The sequence below is a fragment of the Phyllostomus hastatus genome, unplaced genomic scaffold (genome assembly GCF_019186645.2).
Source record: "Phyllostomus hastatus isolate PE091 unplaced genomic scaffold, TTU_PhHast_1.1 phas_scaffold_555, whole genome shotgun sequence".
Taxonomy (NCBI): domain Eukaryota; kingdom Metazoa; phylum Chordata; class Mammalia; order Chiroptera; family Phyllostomidae; genus Phyllostomus; species Phyllostomus hastatus.
Window position 1 is genome coordinate 14,531,739 of NW_025334036.1, and position 15,007 is coordinate 14,546,745.

Consider the following 15,007-nt stretch of genomic DNA (forward strand, 5'->3'; position numbering starts at 1 on the left):
GAAGAGAAATTTCTAAAGAAAGCAAATTCTCCAACTCAAATCCAGGTTGAATTCAAATTTCACCCCAATCTGAAGGAAAGTGCAATGCATAAGAACTTATGGGGTTCAGAGAAAGGTCGCTGAAAGGTCAATTTTGAGATTTAGAGGCATACATTAGAAAACGAAAAAAAGCCTGAAAATAGCAATAATCTAATATTCACTAAATTTTCTTTAATCCTCTGCTGAGGATATGTTTACTGATTTTAGACAAAGAAGAAAGGAAGGGAAGGGGAAGAGAGAGAGAGAAGCATTGACATGAAAAACACTGGTGGGCTGCCTCCTGTATATCCCCCAACCGGGCATCGAACCTGCAAACTTTTGGTGTACAGGATGATGCTCCAACCAACTGAACCACCCAGCTAGGGCTAATATTAATACAAATTTATAAAAAGAAAAATTAAATAAACCTCCCAAAAGTAGAGGGAAATAGCCCTGGCTGATGTGGCTCAGTGGATTGAGTGCTGGCCTGCAAACCAAAGGGTCGCCAGTTCAATTCCCAGTCAGGGCACATGCCTGGGTTGCAGGCAAGGTCCCCAGTAGGGGCATGGGAGAGGCAACCACATATGGATGTTTCTCTCCCTCTTTCTCTCCCTTTCCCTCTCTAAAAATAAATAAATAAAATCTTTTTAAAAAATCTATGAAGAGATTCTAATATTTACATGGAAATACAAAGGACAAGAATATCTGAGGAGCTCTTACAGACAGAAAGATTTGCTTTTGTTAAAGGTTTTATTTATTTTTCCTTTATTTTATTTCCTTATTTTATTTATTTATTCATTTATTTATTTTTAGAGAGAGGGGATAAACAGAGGGGAAAAAAAGCATTGAATAGGTTGTCTCTCATGTTCCCCCAACTGGGGACCTGGCCTGCAACTCAGGCATGTGCCCTGACTGGGAATCGAACCTGCAGCCTTTAAGTTCCCAAGCCAGCATTCAGTCCACTGAGCCATACCAACCAGGGTGGAAGAGTTCTTAAAAAGGGCAGGAAAAGTACAACCACCAATAAAAGGAAGCTGGCAGTGAAATGAAGGGCCTGCTGCCCAGCATTAGAGCAGAGCAAGGGACTCGGCTCAGATGCCCGGGCTGCTTCTGTCCCCAGTGTCACAGCTCCCAGGCGCCTGATCCGCCCCAGAGGAGTTATCAGCAGAGACCAGGAACCCGCAGCCTGTTTTATTGTTTGGACAACTGTGACAGATGCCAAGGGCCGCCCCGCACAGAAGCGGTGACAAGAAATACGCAGTTTTATTCGAGTCTTTGCTTCTGCCTTGGAAAGGGGAGACGGCGTTCAGCCAGAGTCCCAGGAGGGAGAGAGAGCAGACCGAGCTCACCTCCACCAGGGCGAACTTCTCCTCGCTGGTGTAGTTGTAGCGCGTGGCGCGCTCGTACTCCTCGGCGTTGTCGGGACAGTCCTTGTTGGAGTACTTGTCCGTGGGGTGCACGAGCTTCCAGGAATACTGGGGTGGGCGGGAAGAGGGGAGACACACGGCTGACTGCAAAACGCTGAACAGTTTGGCTGCGTGGGAGGCAGCCAGACAGACGGGAGCCGAGGAACATCGACAGGCCAGGTACGGCAGGTCGCCAGGGCAGAGAGCCCCGGGGCCGAAGACAACTGTAAGGTGGGACCTCACCCCCAGGGTCATCTTTCCTCCCCTAGGACGTCGCTGGTCATGTAGCTTTAGACCCCCTGTCGCTAGGCACGGGGAGACCCGCTGAGAGGGGAGCGAGGGGGCTGGAGAGCAGCCTCATCCGACTCCCACACAAGCCCGTGCGCGACCACTCCCTGCGGCATTCGGCCCTCGGGACCACGAGGTTCTGACCTGCGTCCAACAATCTCAGGAACAAAGCCTCGTGTCTGCTGCACACAGAGAGAGTTCTGGTCAACCTGGAGGTGCCATTTAGGCCTCACCGAGTTTCAGCCTCAGGCCCAGAAAAGCCACGAGGCGAGGCCAGGCCAGGCGGGGGACGCCACGGCTGATGTCAAGACCAGCTGAGATGACTGACGACCCCCTGCCCTGGCACCGACCAATCAGTGGGGACCCAACCCTGAGGAAATACACCTGGAATGCTGATGAAGGTTCTAGAGGGATCCTCCCCTGAGGCTTCCCCTACAATCCCTGCAGTTGGAAAACAGAGAAAACCCCTTAAAACAATGGTTCCAGGGCGCGCATGCGCTCTGCACCCCCCATGCCACGCCTTCCCTATTCCTTCCCTGACACGTTTTCTGGACATTTCTTTCTCCCAAGCCCCAAGGGCCTTTCTTTCTTCACCTCTACCACTTTTCTTCTAGCTCTGTGAGTTTCTAAATAATCTTTTTCTTGTATCTGAGTTCCTTGGCTCTGAATTCTCTCCCATTCAAACTCAAGAACCCAGGTTGCCCAGCTGAGGTCTAACATCTGGTGCTGTTGGCTGTTAAAGGTTCTGACGGGCTGGCCACAGTCAAAGCCACTAAAACACGGGTGGCAAACACAAGGCCCTCGGGCCAAAGCCAGCCCTCTGTCTTATTTTATCCAGCCCAGCTCCTCGTTTCTACCAGCAGCGGCACCAAGCTCCTTGCCCCTAGTTAAGGAGCAGTTACATGTATATGGTCCTAACATTACATTGGGCCCTTTGAAGGCAATCATAAGGCTGTGGTGCTCAGTGAAAATGGTTTCACACCCCTGTGCTAAAAGGTCTGCCTTCTCCTACTTGCTGTAGCTGACAATCACACGTGCGTACACACACACACACACACACACACACACAGAAACTATCTCCATAAAACCAGTCTGGCCATGGGAGTGCAGGTTTAAGAAATATATCAGAGATATGAGAAAGACATCAGGGAAAATGGCCTGGGTATTTTGTATGCAATATCTAAAACTCTAAGCATCTCATCACCATTTAGAAAAAGGATTTGCCTTTCAAATGATCATGTCCTCATTCAATATAAAATTTGTCTAAGGAAAATAAACAAAAAAAATCACCCATGACTTACAGGAATGCAAATCTTTATGTGGCACCAGAAACTATTAGACAAAGGCCACACAAAAGAAACTGATGGCTGCAATTCCAGAGAAAATACTCTTTAAAGAAATGCAAATTTTCCCTGGCTGGTGTGGCTCAGTGGATTGAGTGCCGGCCTGTGAACCCAAGGGTTGCTGGTTCGATTCCCAGTCATGACACATGCCTGGGTTGCTGGCTAGGTCCCCAGTAGGGGGCGCATGAGATGAAACCACACATCGATGTTTCCCTCTCTCTCCCTTTCCCTTTCTCTAAAAATAAATAAACAAAATCTTTTAAAAAAATGTGAATTCAAAATCATAACGGTACAAATTTAATTCTATTACTGTTTTAACAGATGCAGCCGTTTAGTTGTTAACACACATAAATGAAATGGAAGTCGAGTCATCTTCCATTTAAACTGATACCTAACCTTATTTCTAGAGCCCAAAATAAAAAGCCAATTTGTTCGTGATCCGAAGGCCGAAGTTAATGCAGCAAAAATATCATTTAATCAATTTCTTGAGGAGTTTGGGTAGAAAAACACTTGTAACCAACTGAGGGTGGTGGAGGGGAGCTGTTTCTCTGCGCCCTGCAGTCAGTGTCCCCTCTCCCGAGCCGGTGCCTACCACTTCCATCACGTGTGCGCTCCACTGCGACAGCAGCTGCAGGCCCTGCAGAGCCAGGTCGAAGAGCTTCCGGTACTCAGCATCCGTCTTTTGAGCCTCCTGGCGGCCCGAACCCGTGACAACCTGGAGTACCACAGGAGCGTCAGGAAGTCAGCCCATATCCGGAAAAAACAGCCCTGTGTTTCTCTCGGAGAAACTGTCCCCAAAACGTGCAATGACGGGGCACACAAGCCTTCCCCACAGCAGAAGGCGGTGGCCATGTCCGTGCGCAGATGGCACAGATTGAAACGCTTCCTCTCTGAAGGCCTCCGGCCAACAGCTCCTGCCACACTAATTACCACGCTAATTACCTCGTGATTCTGCCAGAACCCTGAGCAGCCCCCGAGTCAGGGAAGATGTGGGGAAATAGGCAGGAAGTAATGACTCAGAGCAGCAGCGGATTGAGAAACATTCTGCTTTTCCTGGGAGCCTTTCTGGGGCCGGGATGGCTGTAGTTCCAGCCCCCTCTGCCTCACCCAGCCTCCCTTCCCGTTATAGAAGATGCCTGACTTGGAGCTCTCAAAACGGAGTTGAGAAGCGGTTCCCCCACCTTCTCAAGCTGGGCCTTCTCGACCAATGAAGCTTCCTCCCCTGCTGCAAAATTTGATCTAGTGAATACTGGCCTTTCTCTGGAAGCGTCAAGCACAAGATGTGGCAGGCCATGCTGTCAGTGTAGGTAGCTGGATATTAATGAAGGAAGGGAGCAAAGGGAATTGGACATTACATATTGGGCTGGCCAAAAAGTTCGTGTAGTTTTCTTCTGTCTGATGGCTCTAGTAGTGCTTGGGTGTCTCTAAGGTCATTTGGAACAATTTTGTCAGCTTGGATTGTGACAGCTGTCCTATCGGCGTGCATTAAAAAAAAAAAACATCAAAATTGGTGAATTTTTGTGCAGCCATTTTAGTATTGAAGAGGGAAGAAAACCCATTTTCAGTGTACTATGCTTTACTATCTCAAGAAAGGTAGAAACACAATTGAAACGCATAAAAGGATTTTTGTAGTGTGTGGAGAAGGTGCTGTGACGGATTGAACGTGTCAAAAGTGGTTACAAAGTTTCTTGGTAACGTTGACATTTCGGCCAAACAATTCTTTGCCCTGGGGCTGTCTCAGGCATTGGGAGATGCTTAGCGGCACCCCTGCAGTGCCGCTACTTACGAGCAGCCAATAGCGGGAGAGAGCCAACATACTCCAAATGTCCAAATCAAGAAAGTTATTGGTGACAATGAAAACTGTGTCTTTTATTTTATGGAAAAAACTAAGCGGACTTTTTGGCCAACTCGATATAATAAACTGGGAGCTGAGCCAGACAAGAAGCCCATTTGCTAGGGCGCTGCAGCACCCACAGACTCCCCAAGGGCCGCCCGCATCCTGTGCCGGCAGCACCTACTCCTCTAAGAAGGATCATCCCCAGTCAATACCCTGAGTTAATGAGGGACGGTTAAAACAATAAATAGGAAATTCCTCTCCCAGGCAGAGGCCCTGGAGAAGTCGAGATGGTGCAGAGGGACGGCCTTTTACTATGAGGCATGTGCAGCAGGAGCAAGGTGGCGTGTATAAGGGGCGGAGCCTAGCCTGGGAGAAGGATCGGATTGGATAAAGAACACCGAACCCCAGAAAATCTAAGAAAACGGATTGGTTAAGGGGAGGATCCCAGGCAAGCTTGCGCCAAGGGTTGGGAAGTTGCATCGTTAGTTTGAAAGAGCTCCTGGTCCTTCCCAAGCCTGAGACAATAGAACCAGAGCTTAAAAAAGGCAAGCCCCCCACGTTTCTCTCTCTCGCCCTCCCCCTCTCTCTAAGAAACACTCCGCCCTCGTTCACACCTTCGCCCTGGATAGCAGACATGCAGACCTAGCAGCCAGCAGGGCAGCAGCCACGTGGGCTCCCAGCGCGGACCCCCAGTGTGAGCCAGGGTACAGTGACGCGGCGCCCCCAAATCACAGCCGGGAATAGAGGCTTCGGTAGCAGGACGGGGACGAGGGCTGAACTGGACTACGCTTTGACATGGACAGAACCAACGGCACAGAATTCCTGGGCCCTGGCCTTTCTTCTGTGCTTGATGTACACAAGGCCGGGCTTCTTCCGCACTGGACAGAGACCAACCACGTGTGGACAGCCCTCCGTGTTTGCTCCTGCCTCAGTAAACCTTCCCACTATACTTCAGCCCCCCATGCGTGGTCTCCAAAATGCTTTTCTCGCGACGTCACAAGGGCCCCGTGTCTACTGGCTCAGGGTTGAGACAGGCACGTGCACAGCTCGCTTCCGCTCAGTGAATCACAGAAAACGCACACATCACGTGTTCTTGCTTATATCAAATAAGGAAAACTTAGATTTAAGAATGGTGAGCGGCAGGGAGGGGACGGGCAGGCACACTTCCCTGAATATCTCTCCTTCCACATATCTGACTGTGGAGCCGCACACGCAGTTTATATATCACAACATAAAACAAGGCCGGGGGGAAAACCCAAGCCCTAAAACTCAAGAGCACAAGAACACCGGGAACAGGGCTCGGTAGCAAATGGGCATCGCGGCTGCACAGAGGATGCAGGTGTGAGCGCCTGACACCAAGCTGCCAGCGCGCCAGTGCAAAGGCTCCCAGCCTGAATAAGCACACGGGGGCCATACAGCCAGAGAACCAGGTCGCCCCGCGCTCTGTTTCCTGTGAGAACAGACTGCTTGATCTACGTAACATACGTAAGGGACCTCCTCCGCGGCCCTGCTTTTCCGGCACATGCTGCTCCGCACTCTTTTTCTTGATAAATGTTTTATTTATTTATTTTTAGGGAGAGGGTAAAGGAGAGAGAAAGAGAGGGAGAGAAACATCAGTGTGTGGCTGCCTCTCGAGCACCCCCTACCAAAGACCTGGCCAGCAACCCAGGCATGTGCCCTGACTGGGAATCGAACTGACAATCCTTCAGTCAGCAGGCTGGTGCTCAACCCACTGAGCCACACAGGCCAGGGCAACGAACGTATTTTGCCGCGTATAATGCACTCCTGTGTATTAATGCACACCCACGTTTGTGCACATTAAACACAACATTTTTATCCTTGGTGTGTAACCATTATACTCGTGTATAATGTGCATCCTTATTTTTCCCTCAAAAATTTGGACAAAAAGTGTGCATTATACATGGCAAAATAGGGTGATCCCCGCTCTTAGGTTGGAAATTCACTGATAAACAACGAACCTGCAAAACCCTATGCCACCACTGCCCCCTCCTGGCCCTCCCTCTGCCTGTGGCCTTGCTAGGTGGCCACAGGTGTGCCAGGCGCACTAAAGACTATGAGTAATCAACCTTGTTGGTTCAAAGCTCCCTGGTGGTTGCATCCAAGGTACACCCTGCAGGTGTAACTGGAACCGTGAAGACTGGGCCCCATCCGACACAGGCCCCCACTGAGAAGTGACCAGCCAGGGCCTCGGGCCAGGTGAGTGTCCCACAGGCCCCACTTAATGCACACAAAGCAAAGCACTGCAGGCGACTTTGCCAGACAATGAAGTCTCATCCCCAGAGGGAGAAACGTAGGGACCAAATGAACTGCAAGACAAACCTTAAACACTCTCCAGGAAGAGATGGCCAAGCACAGTTTCCACATTTTGGTGACTAAGTTCAGCCTGTCTGGTCAGCTTGGCCAGACTGAATGTACTTTGGCCGATGCAGCTGGAGGAGCCCCTTCAGCGGGAATTAAAGCTGCCAATGGTGCCCTGGACGGGTGGCTCCATTGGTTGGAGCGTCGTCTTGTACACTAAAAGGTTGCAGGTTCAATTCTTGGTCAGGGCACAGACCTAGGTTGTGGGTTTGATCCCCATTTGGGGTATATTCATGGAGGCAGCCAACTGATGTTTCTCCCTCATGCTGATGTCTCTCTCTCTCTGTATATCTCAAATCAGTAAACATATTGTTAACATAGCCTTTGGTGAGGATTGAAAAGAAAGTCAGACCTGTGTGTGGCCCCCAAGTCTCTAGGTCCCTCCTGAGGATTCACAGCACCCACACCACTGACCTCACCGCACCCCCTCGGCTTCTCCATGCCATACCCGCCCCCTGCACCCCCCACAGGCTCGGAGCCACACGGGGCAGGTGGGGATACCCAGGATGAGCCTCCACCGACCCAGAGGCTCCTGCACACCCCCTGCCTCCAGACATCTTCCCTCTCCGCCCCATCAAGCAGGGGGCTAGACCAGGAAATGCTGCTTCACTCATGATCTCTCTTTGGTCCTTTTTCTGGGGCCCTATTATGCTTTTCTGAAAGAAACGATGCAGATAAAGCTCACTGCACTACCCTGTCCAGTGTAATGTGTGCCGTAGAAGATCTGGCACTAATCTCTGTTTCTCGAAGCAACCAAAGTCAGCGTTTGGGGACAGAGAGCAGAGGGGACTGCAGGGCCCTGTGCAGGGGGCAGGCTCCGACCTCACTGTTGCTGTAGCGCGCCAGCTCGGAGATGAAGCGCATGTGGTCGTCCCGGATCTGGATCATCTGCTCGCAGATGTTGTACTGAGGGCTGCTGCCGGAAGACGTGCACGTCCACCTGCGGGGAGGAGAACGTGTCACCGGGAGGGACGCCTGCGCTGGGTCACGCTGGTCGAGGACGCACTCAGGATGGCCCACTACTGTTCCCAGGTCCTTGCAGGCTGGCGAGGCAGCAGAACCTCAGGGAGGAAGGAGCTGGCCTGGCCCCATAGCCCCCAATCGGGGTCTCTGTCCAACCTTCTAATTCTGTGTTTGAAAAGTCCTCGCAATTTCTCCTTAATCACCAGCCTACTTCCTACTGGGATGTAAGTTACAGCACAGGTGGCAGAGTCAGTGATATTGTAATAAGGGCACTGGGGGAAACACCTCGTAAAGTTCATGACTGTCTAACCACTGTGGTGCACACCCGAAACTGATACAAAGTCAGATGGAATGTCAACTGTAATTGAAAAAGAATGATCAACAACAACAAAAATAACTGTAACAAATGTTCTAAAAGGCTGAGAGCTGCTGCTGGATTTAGGACTTTGAGCCACCCTAGCAGGGACGCATGGCCACATCACTGTGGGGCTGGTGGGGACAGATACTCCTTTATCACTCACACCGGAAAACAAGAAGCCACAGCAGACAGCAAGTCAGCCAGAGACTCGGAAACGAACCTATCCTTGGTGGGAGAGTTGATACTGACATTACTGGAAGTTAGAGGGTGTCAGTGTAACTCTGCAACTATCAGCAGCAAACAGACACAAGTTAGTGGGGAAGGAGTTCATTAAGAATTAAAACTGCCGGAGGTATTGGGAGGAAAGCTTGGCTTTGGGGCTCAGAGGGCTGGTCCCTAATGCTGCGCTTGCTGTTTTTACCCAGCTGGTCCCCTCTGCCCAAAGCAGACAAATGCAGTGACCACTTTTTGAGATACTGTATTTTGACATGTATAACATGCACTTTTTTGCCAAAATTTTTTAGAAAAAAATAAGGGTGCACATTATACATGGGCATAATAATCCTGTGTATAATGCACACAAAAGTATGAGGGTAAATATACACAGTAAAATACGGTAATCTATCCAAGCTGCATCCCTTTCCCTCACTTTTTTTTTAATTTTTAAAGATTTTATTTATTTTGCTTTGGCTGGTTTGGTTCAGTGGATTGAGTACCAACTTGCAAACCAAAGGGTCACCTGTTCCATTCCCAGTCAGGACACAGGCCTGGGTTGCAGGCCAGGTCCCCAGTAGAGGGCGCTCAAGAGGCAACCACACATTGATGTTTCTCTCCCTTTCTCCCTCCCTTCCTTTCTCTCTAAAAATAAATAAAATCTTTTAAAAAAATAAAAAATTAGCCACTAACTACTAAACACTGGAAATGTGGCTGTTCTAAAGGAAATACCATATTTTGTCATGTATAATGCTCACTTTTTTGCCCAAATCTTTGCAGGAAAAATAAGGATGTGAGTTATACATGGGCAGTGCCTGAAATAGTTTGTATCTCTTCTCCTGTCTTGTAATTATTTGTCACATAAAATTTCTCATATCATAATATGTTCAAAAACAAATGCTACAATTCTCTTATAACACATAAAACAAGTATCTCAATATAAATAAATAAAGAGTTGATTGAAAATTTTAAAACAAAAGATTTTTTCCCTGAAAGTCTGGGCAAAGTACATGGGCGGGCATTATACACGGCAAAATGTGGTAAATTCTGAAGGAATTTAAACACAAATGGCTACACTCGGCAAGGGCTACTGTGTCCGGCATTCCATTCCGGATGGCTGAGAATGTCCAGGTGACATCACAAGATTCACATGAAGTGTCACAAAACCACAGTGAGAACAATGCAGAATGTTCTAACTGGGTGGCTTGCTCTCCTACCGAGATTTGTTTTCCTCATAGTGGGCGCTGGTCTTGATGTATCTTGCCAGTTCTATTTGCATGTCCCCAAACAGCGGGACCACCTGGAGTTGCTGTATTCAACAAAGAAAAAAAATGCGTCATCACGAATGTTTAGTCACCAAATGATTCATCGCAAGACAAGTGAATAATGCTCATCATTACCATGCATTCAATGCTATTTCTGCAAGTCATTTAGTGCAAAAATGTTCTAAACAGCCCTGGGTGGTGTTGCTCAGTGGATTGAGCACCAGCCTGAGAACCAAAAAGTTCCCAATTCAATTCCCTGTCAAGGCACATGTCTGGGTTGCAGGCCCATCCCCAGTAGGGGGTGCACGTGAGGCAACCACACATTGATGTTTCCCTCTCTCCCTTCCCCACTCCTAAAAAATAAGTCAATAAAACCTTTAAAAAAAAGTTGTAAACAGCTTCTATATTCACTTCAAGATCAAAATACAAGAACCAACATTCATAAAACTATTTCAAATATTAAAATTAAACTAACTCTGGGTAGATCCATGGTCATTCCTATATACTGGGAACAATTAGAAAATGAAAATTGAGAGCCCTGGCTGGTGTGTCTCAGTGGACTGAGCACTGGCTGCGAACCAAAGAGTCATGGGTTCGATTCCCAGTCAGGGCACCTGCCTGGGTTGTGAGCCAGGTCCCAGTGAGAGGCAAGCACACGCTGATGTTTCTCTCCCTCTCTTTCTCCTTCCCTTCCCCTCCCTCTAAAACTAAATAAATAAATCTTAAAAAAAAAAAAGACACTGAAAAGGAGAGGCGCATAGGGGAATGCCTGTGTTTAAAAACAACGCGCCCAACCATGCCCATGTAGCACAGGGAAAAAAAAAAATCACCAAGAACTTTGAAGAGATGTTTCATAAAAGACAACAACACAAAGTGCTGAAGTATGAAAAGTCATCAGGAAAGCATCAGCTGAACCACAAGGAGACGCTAGTCTGTAAAATCGTAATGACACACCCACCCTTCAGGACGCCCCACAAACAGAGACAGAGTCGAGCGACAGCAAGGATGTGGAGCAACGGGAGCGCTCGCTCCCGGCCAGCAGGAACGCGCATTGGTGCAGCCACGTGGGAGAACGCTTAGGCTGTGCCTACTACCCCTGAAACTCTTCATGCCCGAGCCCTGACAACCACCCCGGGGGAAATGTCCAATAGAAAAGCGCGCAGATGCGCGATACGTCAGCGCGGGACTATTCACACCAGCCATGAAACGACCTCATGCCCACGGCGACAGATGAGGACAAATATTAACACACTGCGGCAGGGGCACATGATGGCCCGCAGCACCGCAGTGAACACCTACGGACCACGGCTGCGGACTCCCAGGGGGACGTCTGTGACACAGGGAGGGAGCAGCCAGACACACACGGCAGGATCCCCTTTACTTGGGATTCAATTGGTGTTGCTGGGATTCCCACCCAGGCAGTACAGTGTTGGAGGCGGGGTGGCAGGGGGGGCAGCGACTCCACAAACAGGAGCAAGAGCCCCGCCCTGCCTTGCATCCCAGGACAGGTCGGGGTCACAGCCCCCGAACTCAAACAGGGCACACAAGTCAATCAAAACGTCGCTCACCTTGAAGAACTTATCGATTTTGGACAAGTTGATCCTTTTCTTGGCGTCCAGTTTATAGATGTTGCTGACGCTCCCGTCCATCAGGTACAGGCCGAACCCCATGACCTGTGAAAGAGCCAGATGGCCCGGAAGAGTCAGTCCCGCCAGGTTCATTACCCATGAGCACATACAGGCTACAGTTCAGAACTCTGAAATGACAATTAACTCTTTTTTTCAAAAAGCAATTTTAAAATCTCCTCAGGAATAGATGCTATTCCTTCATAGGAAGCTATTTTTTTTTTCTATCCTCACCTGAGGACATGCTTATTGAGTTCTAGAGAGAGGGGAAGGGAAGGGGGGGAGAGAGAGAGAGAGAGCAAAAAACATCAATGCCAGTGAGAAACATGGATTTGGTTGCCTCTCCTATGTGACCTTGGACTTAAGACCCCCTGGGTATGTGCCCTGACCGGGAATCGAACCTACAACCTTTCCGTTTATAGGATGATACTCCAACCAACTGTGTCACACTGGCCAGGGCTGAAGCTATTCTTTTATATGTGTCATTTCTTCTGGCTGTTTCAATGTCCTCCCAGGCGCACTGACCTCCTTACCTCTGGTTGATCACAGTGTAATAGTGAGTGTGGATTTCCACACGCACCCACGGGCGGGGTTCTTGCACCCACCATCCCAGACTGCTGCGCTGGACAGCGCCCTGCAGCCTGACCTTCCGTGGGGCTGTCCAGTGGGGAAAGATCTCAGCTCTCCCAGGCAGGGCATTCGGCGGGAGGGACGCCCAGCCAGAGTCGTCCAGGGTGCCCTCTGCATAGGGGAGACCAGAAGGCAGGGAACACAGGAACCCCCTTCTTCTTCTCCCAGTGAGAAATGCCACTGACAACCTTCCCAACTTGAACAGAGTAATAATGAAGAACAAGGTGTTCCCCATTGGTGTTGCTCAGTGGATTGAGCACTGGCCTGTGGACTGAAAGGTCACCGGTTTGATTCCCAGTCAGGGCACAGGCCTGGTTTGCAGGCTGGGTCCCCAGTAGGGGGCGCATGAGAGGCAACCACACATTGATGTGTCTCTCCTTCTTTGTCTCCCTCCCTTTCCCCTCTCTAAAATAAATGAATAAAATCTTTAAAAATTTTTTCAAAGTCAAAGATGGTTCTTACTGAACATGTATCACTGTCACACCGAAGTTGAAAAACCCTAAGTTGGACAACCTGTAACTCCTTCCTAGGAATTCTAGGCATCAGAAGTCCACTCTGGTACGAGCTCTGCTATAAAAGGCTGAACGAGCAAAGTCCTTGACCCTGAACTTGTCGCCCACGAACACCTGCTCGGGGGACTGGGGCTGGGGCCCTCGGCACGGGGTGAAGTGCAGGACACACTCAGGGAACGTGTGGGGAGCCTGCAGTCGAGGCTGCTGTACACACACACACACACACACACACACACGTGTGCATGCACACGCACACGCCAGCATCAGAATAATATAAGGCTGACAGAAGGAGGGCAGCCCACATACTTTGAGAAGCATGTGTTTCTCGCTGGGCGTCAGGTACATCCTGTTCTCGTAGTAATCCACACACAGGTTCACGATGTCGGCCAGGAGCTCTTCGTAGCCAGAAATCACTTCAAGCTGTTGCTGCAGAGACTGAAAGAGGGGGAGACCCATGCCAGCGGCTGCTCTATGTCATCCCGCCCCGCCCCCCAGCCCCGTGCAGGGCGCCCAGCAGCTAGGCAGGGACAGCCAAGCCTTACTTGGGTGATCTTGTTGTGGTTGGCCAGGAACATGGACAGATTCTGCGACTCCTGGATGGACTGAGGGTCTGCCATTTTCCGTAAAAACTGAGCGGCCCTTTGAAAGCAAAAAAAAGAAAAGGAAAAGGAATTGATCAACCAATGGGCTTCATGATTTTTTTAAAAAATGGGAAAATTGAGATGGAGTTTCTGTGGCTGCGGCCATCTGCAGAAATGTGGTCTCAGCAGCTGGCTTATGGCTTCAGCCTCCATGAACTTCTCCACCTGGGGCCCCAGGCTGGCCAGATCACAACTCCACGGCCCAGACATGGCAGTAGTGACACCGGCAGGCCTCTCAGCAGGGCCCCTGCATGCCGGCCTCTCCCCAGAGGTACCTGTCCCCAAGTCTGAGGACAGCCACCTCCCCAGAGCGTGGTGATGAAGACAGCCAGCACCGTTGAGGTTCTGTGATGAGAACCCTCTGGGCCGCCTCACCTCCTACAGGCCAGGGACCGGGTACAGTTCTGATATCAAAGGTCTGGGACAGTATCCAGGTTCTGCTACCAACACGCAGTTCCATTGTGGACCAACTTCCGGAACCTTCACTAGCCTCACTTACAACGTCTCTGGCAGACAACCCACCCTCAGGGCTCACAGGAGGACAGGAACACGCAGAACAGCCTGTCCTCTGTGGTCCCACACCACTGCGGGGCCTGGGCGGCGCCTCTGAGGTCTTGCAACAAAGTGTGAGGTGGTGTGAGGATCCTGCACATCTAAGGCTGGTCCCCAAACATCTAGTGGAAGCTGCCACATAAGGTCGTGTCTGTGCAACTTCAAACCTTGGGGGTTTTATAGAAGAAAAATTCTCATAGCAAAGATTGATAACCTCCCTTGTGCCTCCTCAGGAATAAACCCCAACGTCCACGCAGCAGCGATACCCATGCGTGATCGACAGCTGCGCCATGAGATATAATGCAAAGTGTTGCAAGGCACTTGAAAGTTTACTTATGGGGGATAGTGCGGGCCCTTCTATTCTTCTTCCTCCCTGGTGACTGGAATGCAGAAATGACAGCCAGAGTTTAAGCAACCACTTTGTGCCATGAGGCAACACATGGAGACAGAAGGAGTCCTGGGCCCTGAACACTGTGGAACCCCCACATCCACTGCAGGCCACCTACCTCAGAACTGTTTAGGTCCAAGAATCTGAAATCTTATTTAAGCCAGTTATTTCTGAGGGTTTTTTAAAAAATATGCATGGTTAAACTTCCAATTAATGGCTATGGTAACATCCCTTTTTAAAGTGCTCACTTGATTGATTTGAGTGCTTGCTGAGACAAAGGAAGGGATCAAAGATGCTGTTTTCTGTTTGCCTCAGGCCTTGCCATCACCATATGGGGGGATCTTGGCATTGACCAGCAGGATGCAAATTAAACATGTGTGGGAGTGTCGGTGTGGGTGGGCTGGGGGGGAGGGGTGTTACTATTTGGGAAGAAGAACCAAGAGGGGGTCCCAAAGAGAGGTCACAAGAAAAGGCTGCTGCTGAAAGGGGTGAGGGGTGCCTGAGGGGTGGCGAAGACCCCAGACAGCTCCTAGAAGGGTGCCCAGGCACCCCCCAGACAGCCTTCCACAGAGTAGCCTCATCATTAAAT

General features: G+C 49.9%; 1 protein-coding gene across 2 annotated transcripts in view; it reads right to left on the reverse strand.

The window, feature by feature from the left end:
• CYFIP1 (cytoplasmic FMR1 interacting protein 1) overlaps positions 1-15,007 on the reverse strand; it is a 92,037-nt gene that overhangs the window by 43,638 nt on the left and 33,392 nt on the right. For both annotated transcript variants that reach the window (XM_045824945.1, XM_045824944.1), the window contains exons 7-13: positions 13,380-13,476; positions 13,144-13,272; positions 11,639-11,743; positions 10,023-10,114; positions 8,094-8,211; positions 3,648-3,770; positions 1,368-1,493 (exon numbers count right to left, since the gene is read on the reverse strand). In XM_045824945.1, coding sequence (XP_045680901.1) covers positions 1,368-1,493; positions 3,648-3,770; positions 8,094-8,211; positions 10,023-10,114; positions 11,639-11,743; positions 13,144-13,272; positions 13,380-13,476 — 790 coding nt within the window. The remainder of the gene's footprint in view (positions 1-1,367; positions 1,494-3,647; positions 3,771-8,093; positions 8,212-10,022; positions 10,115-11,638; positions 11,744-13,143; positions 13,273-13,379; positions 13,477-15,007) is intronic.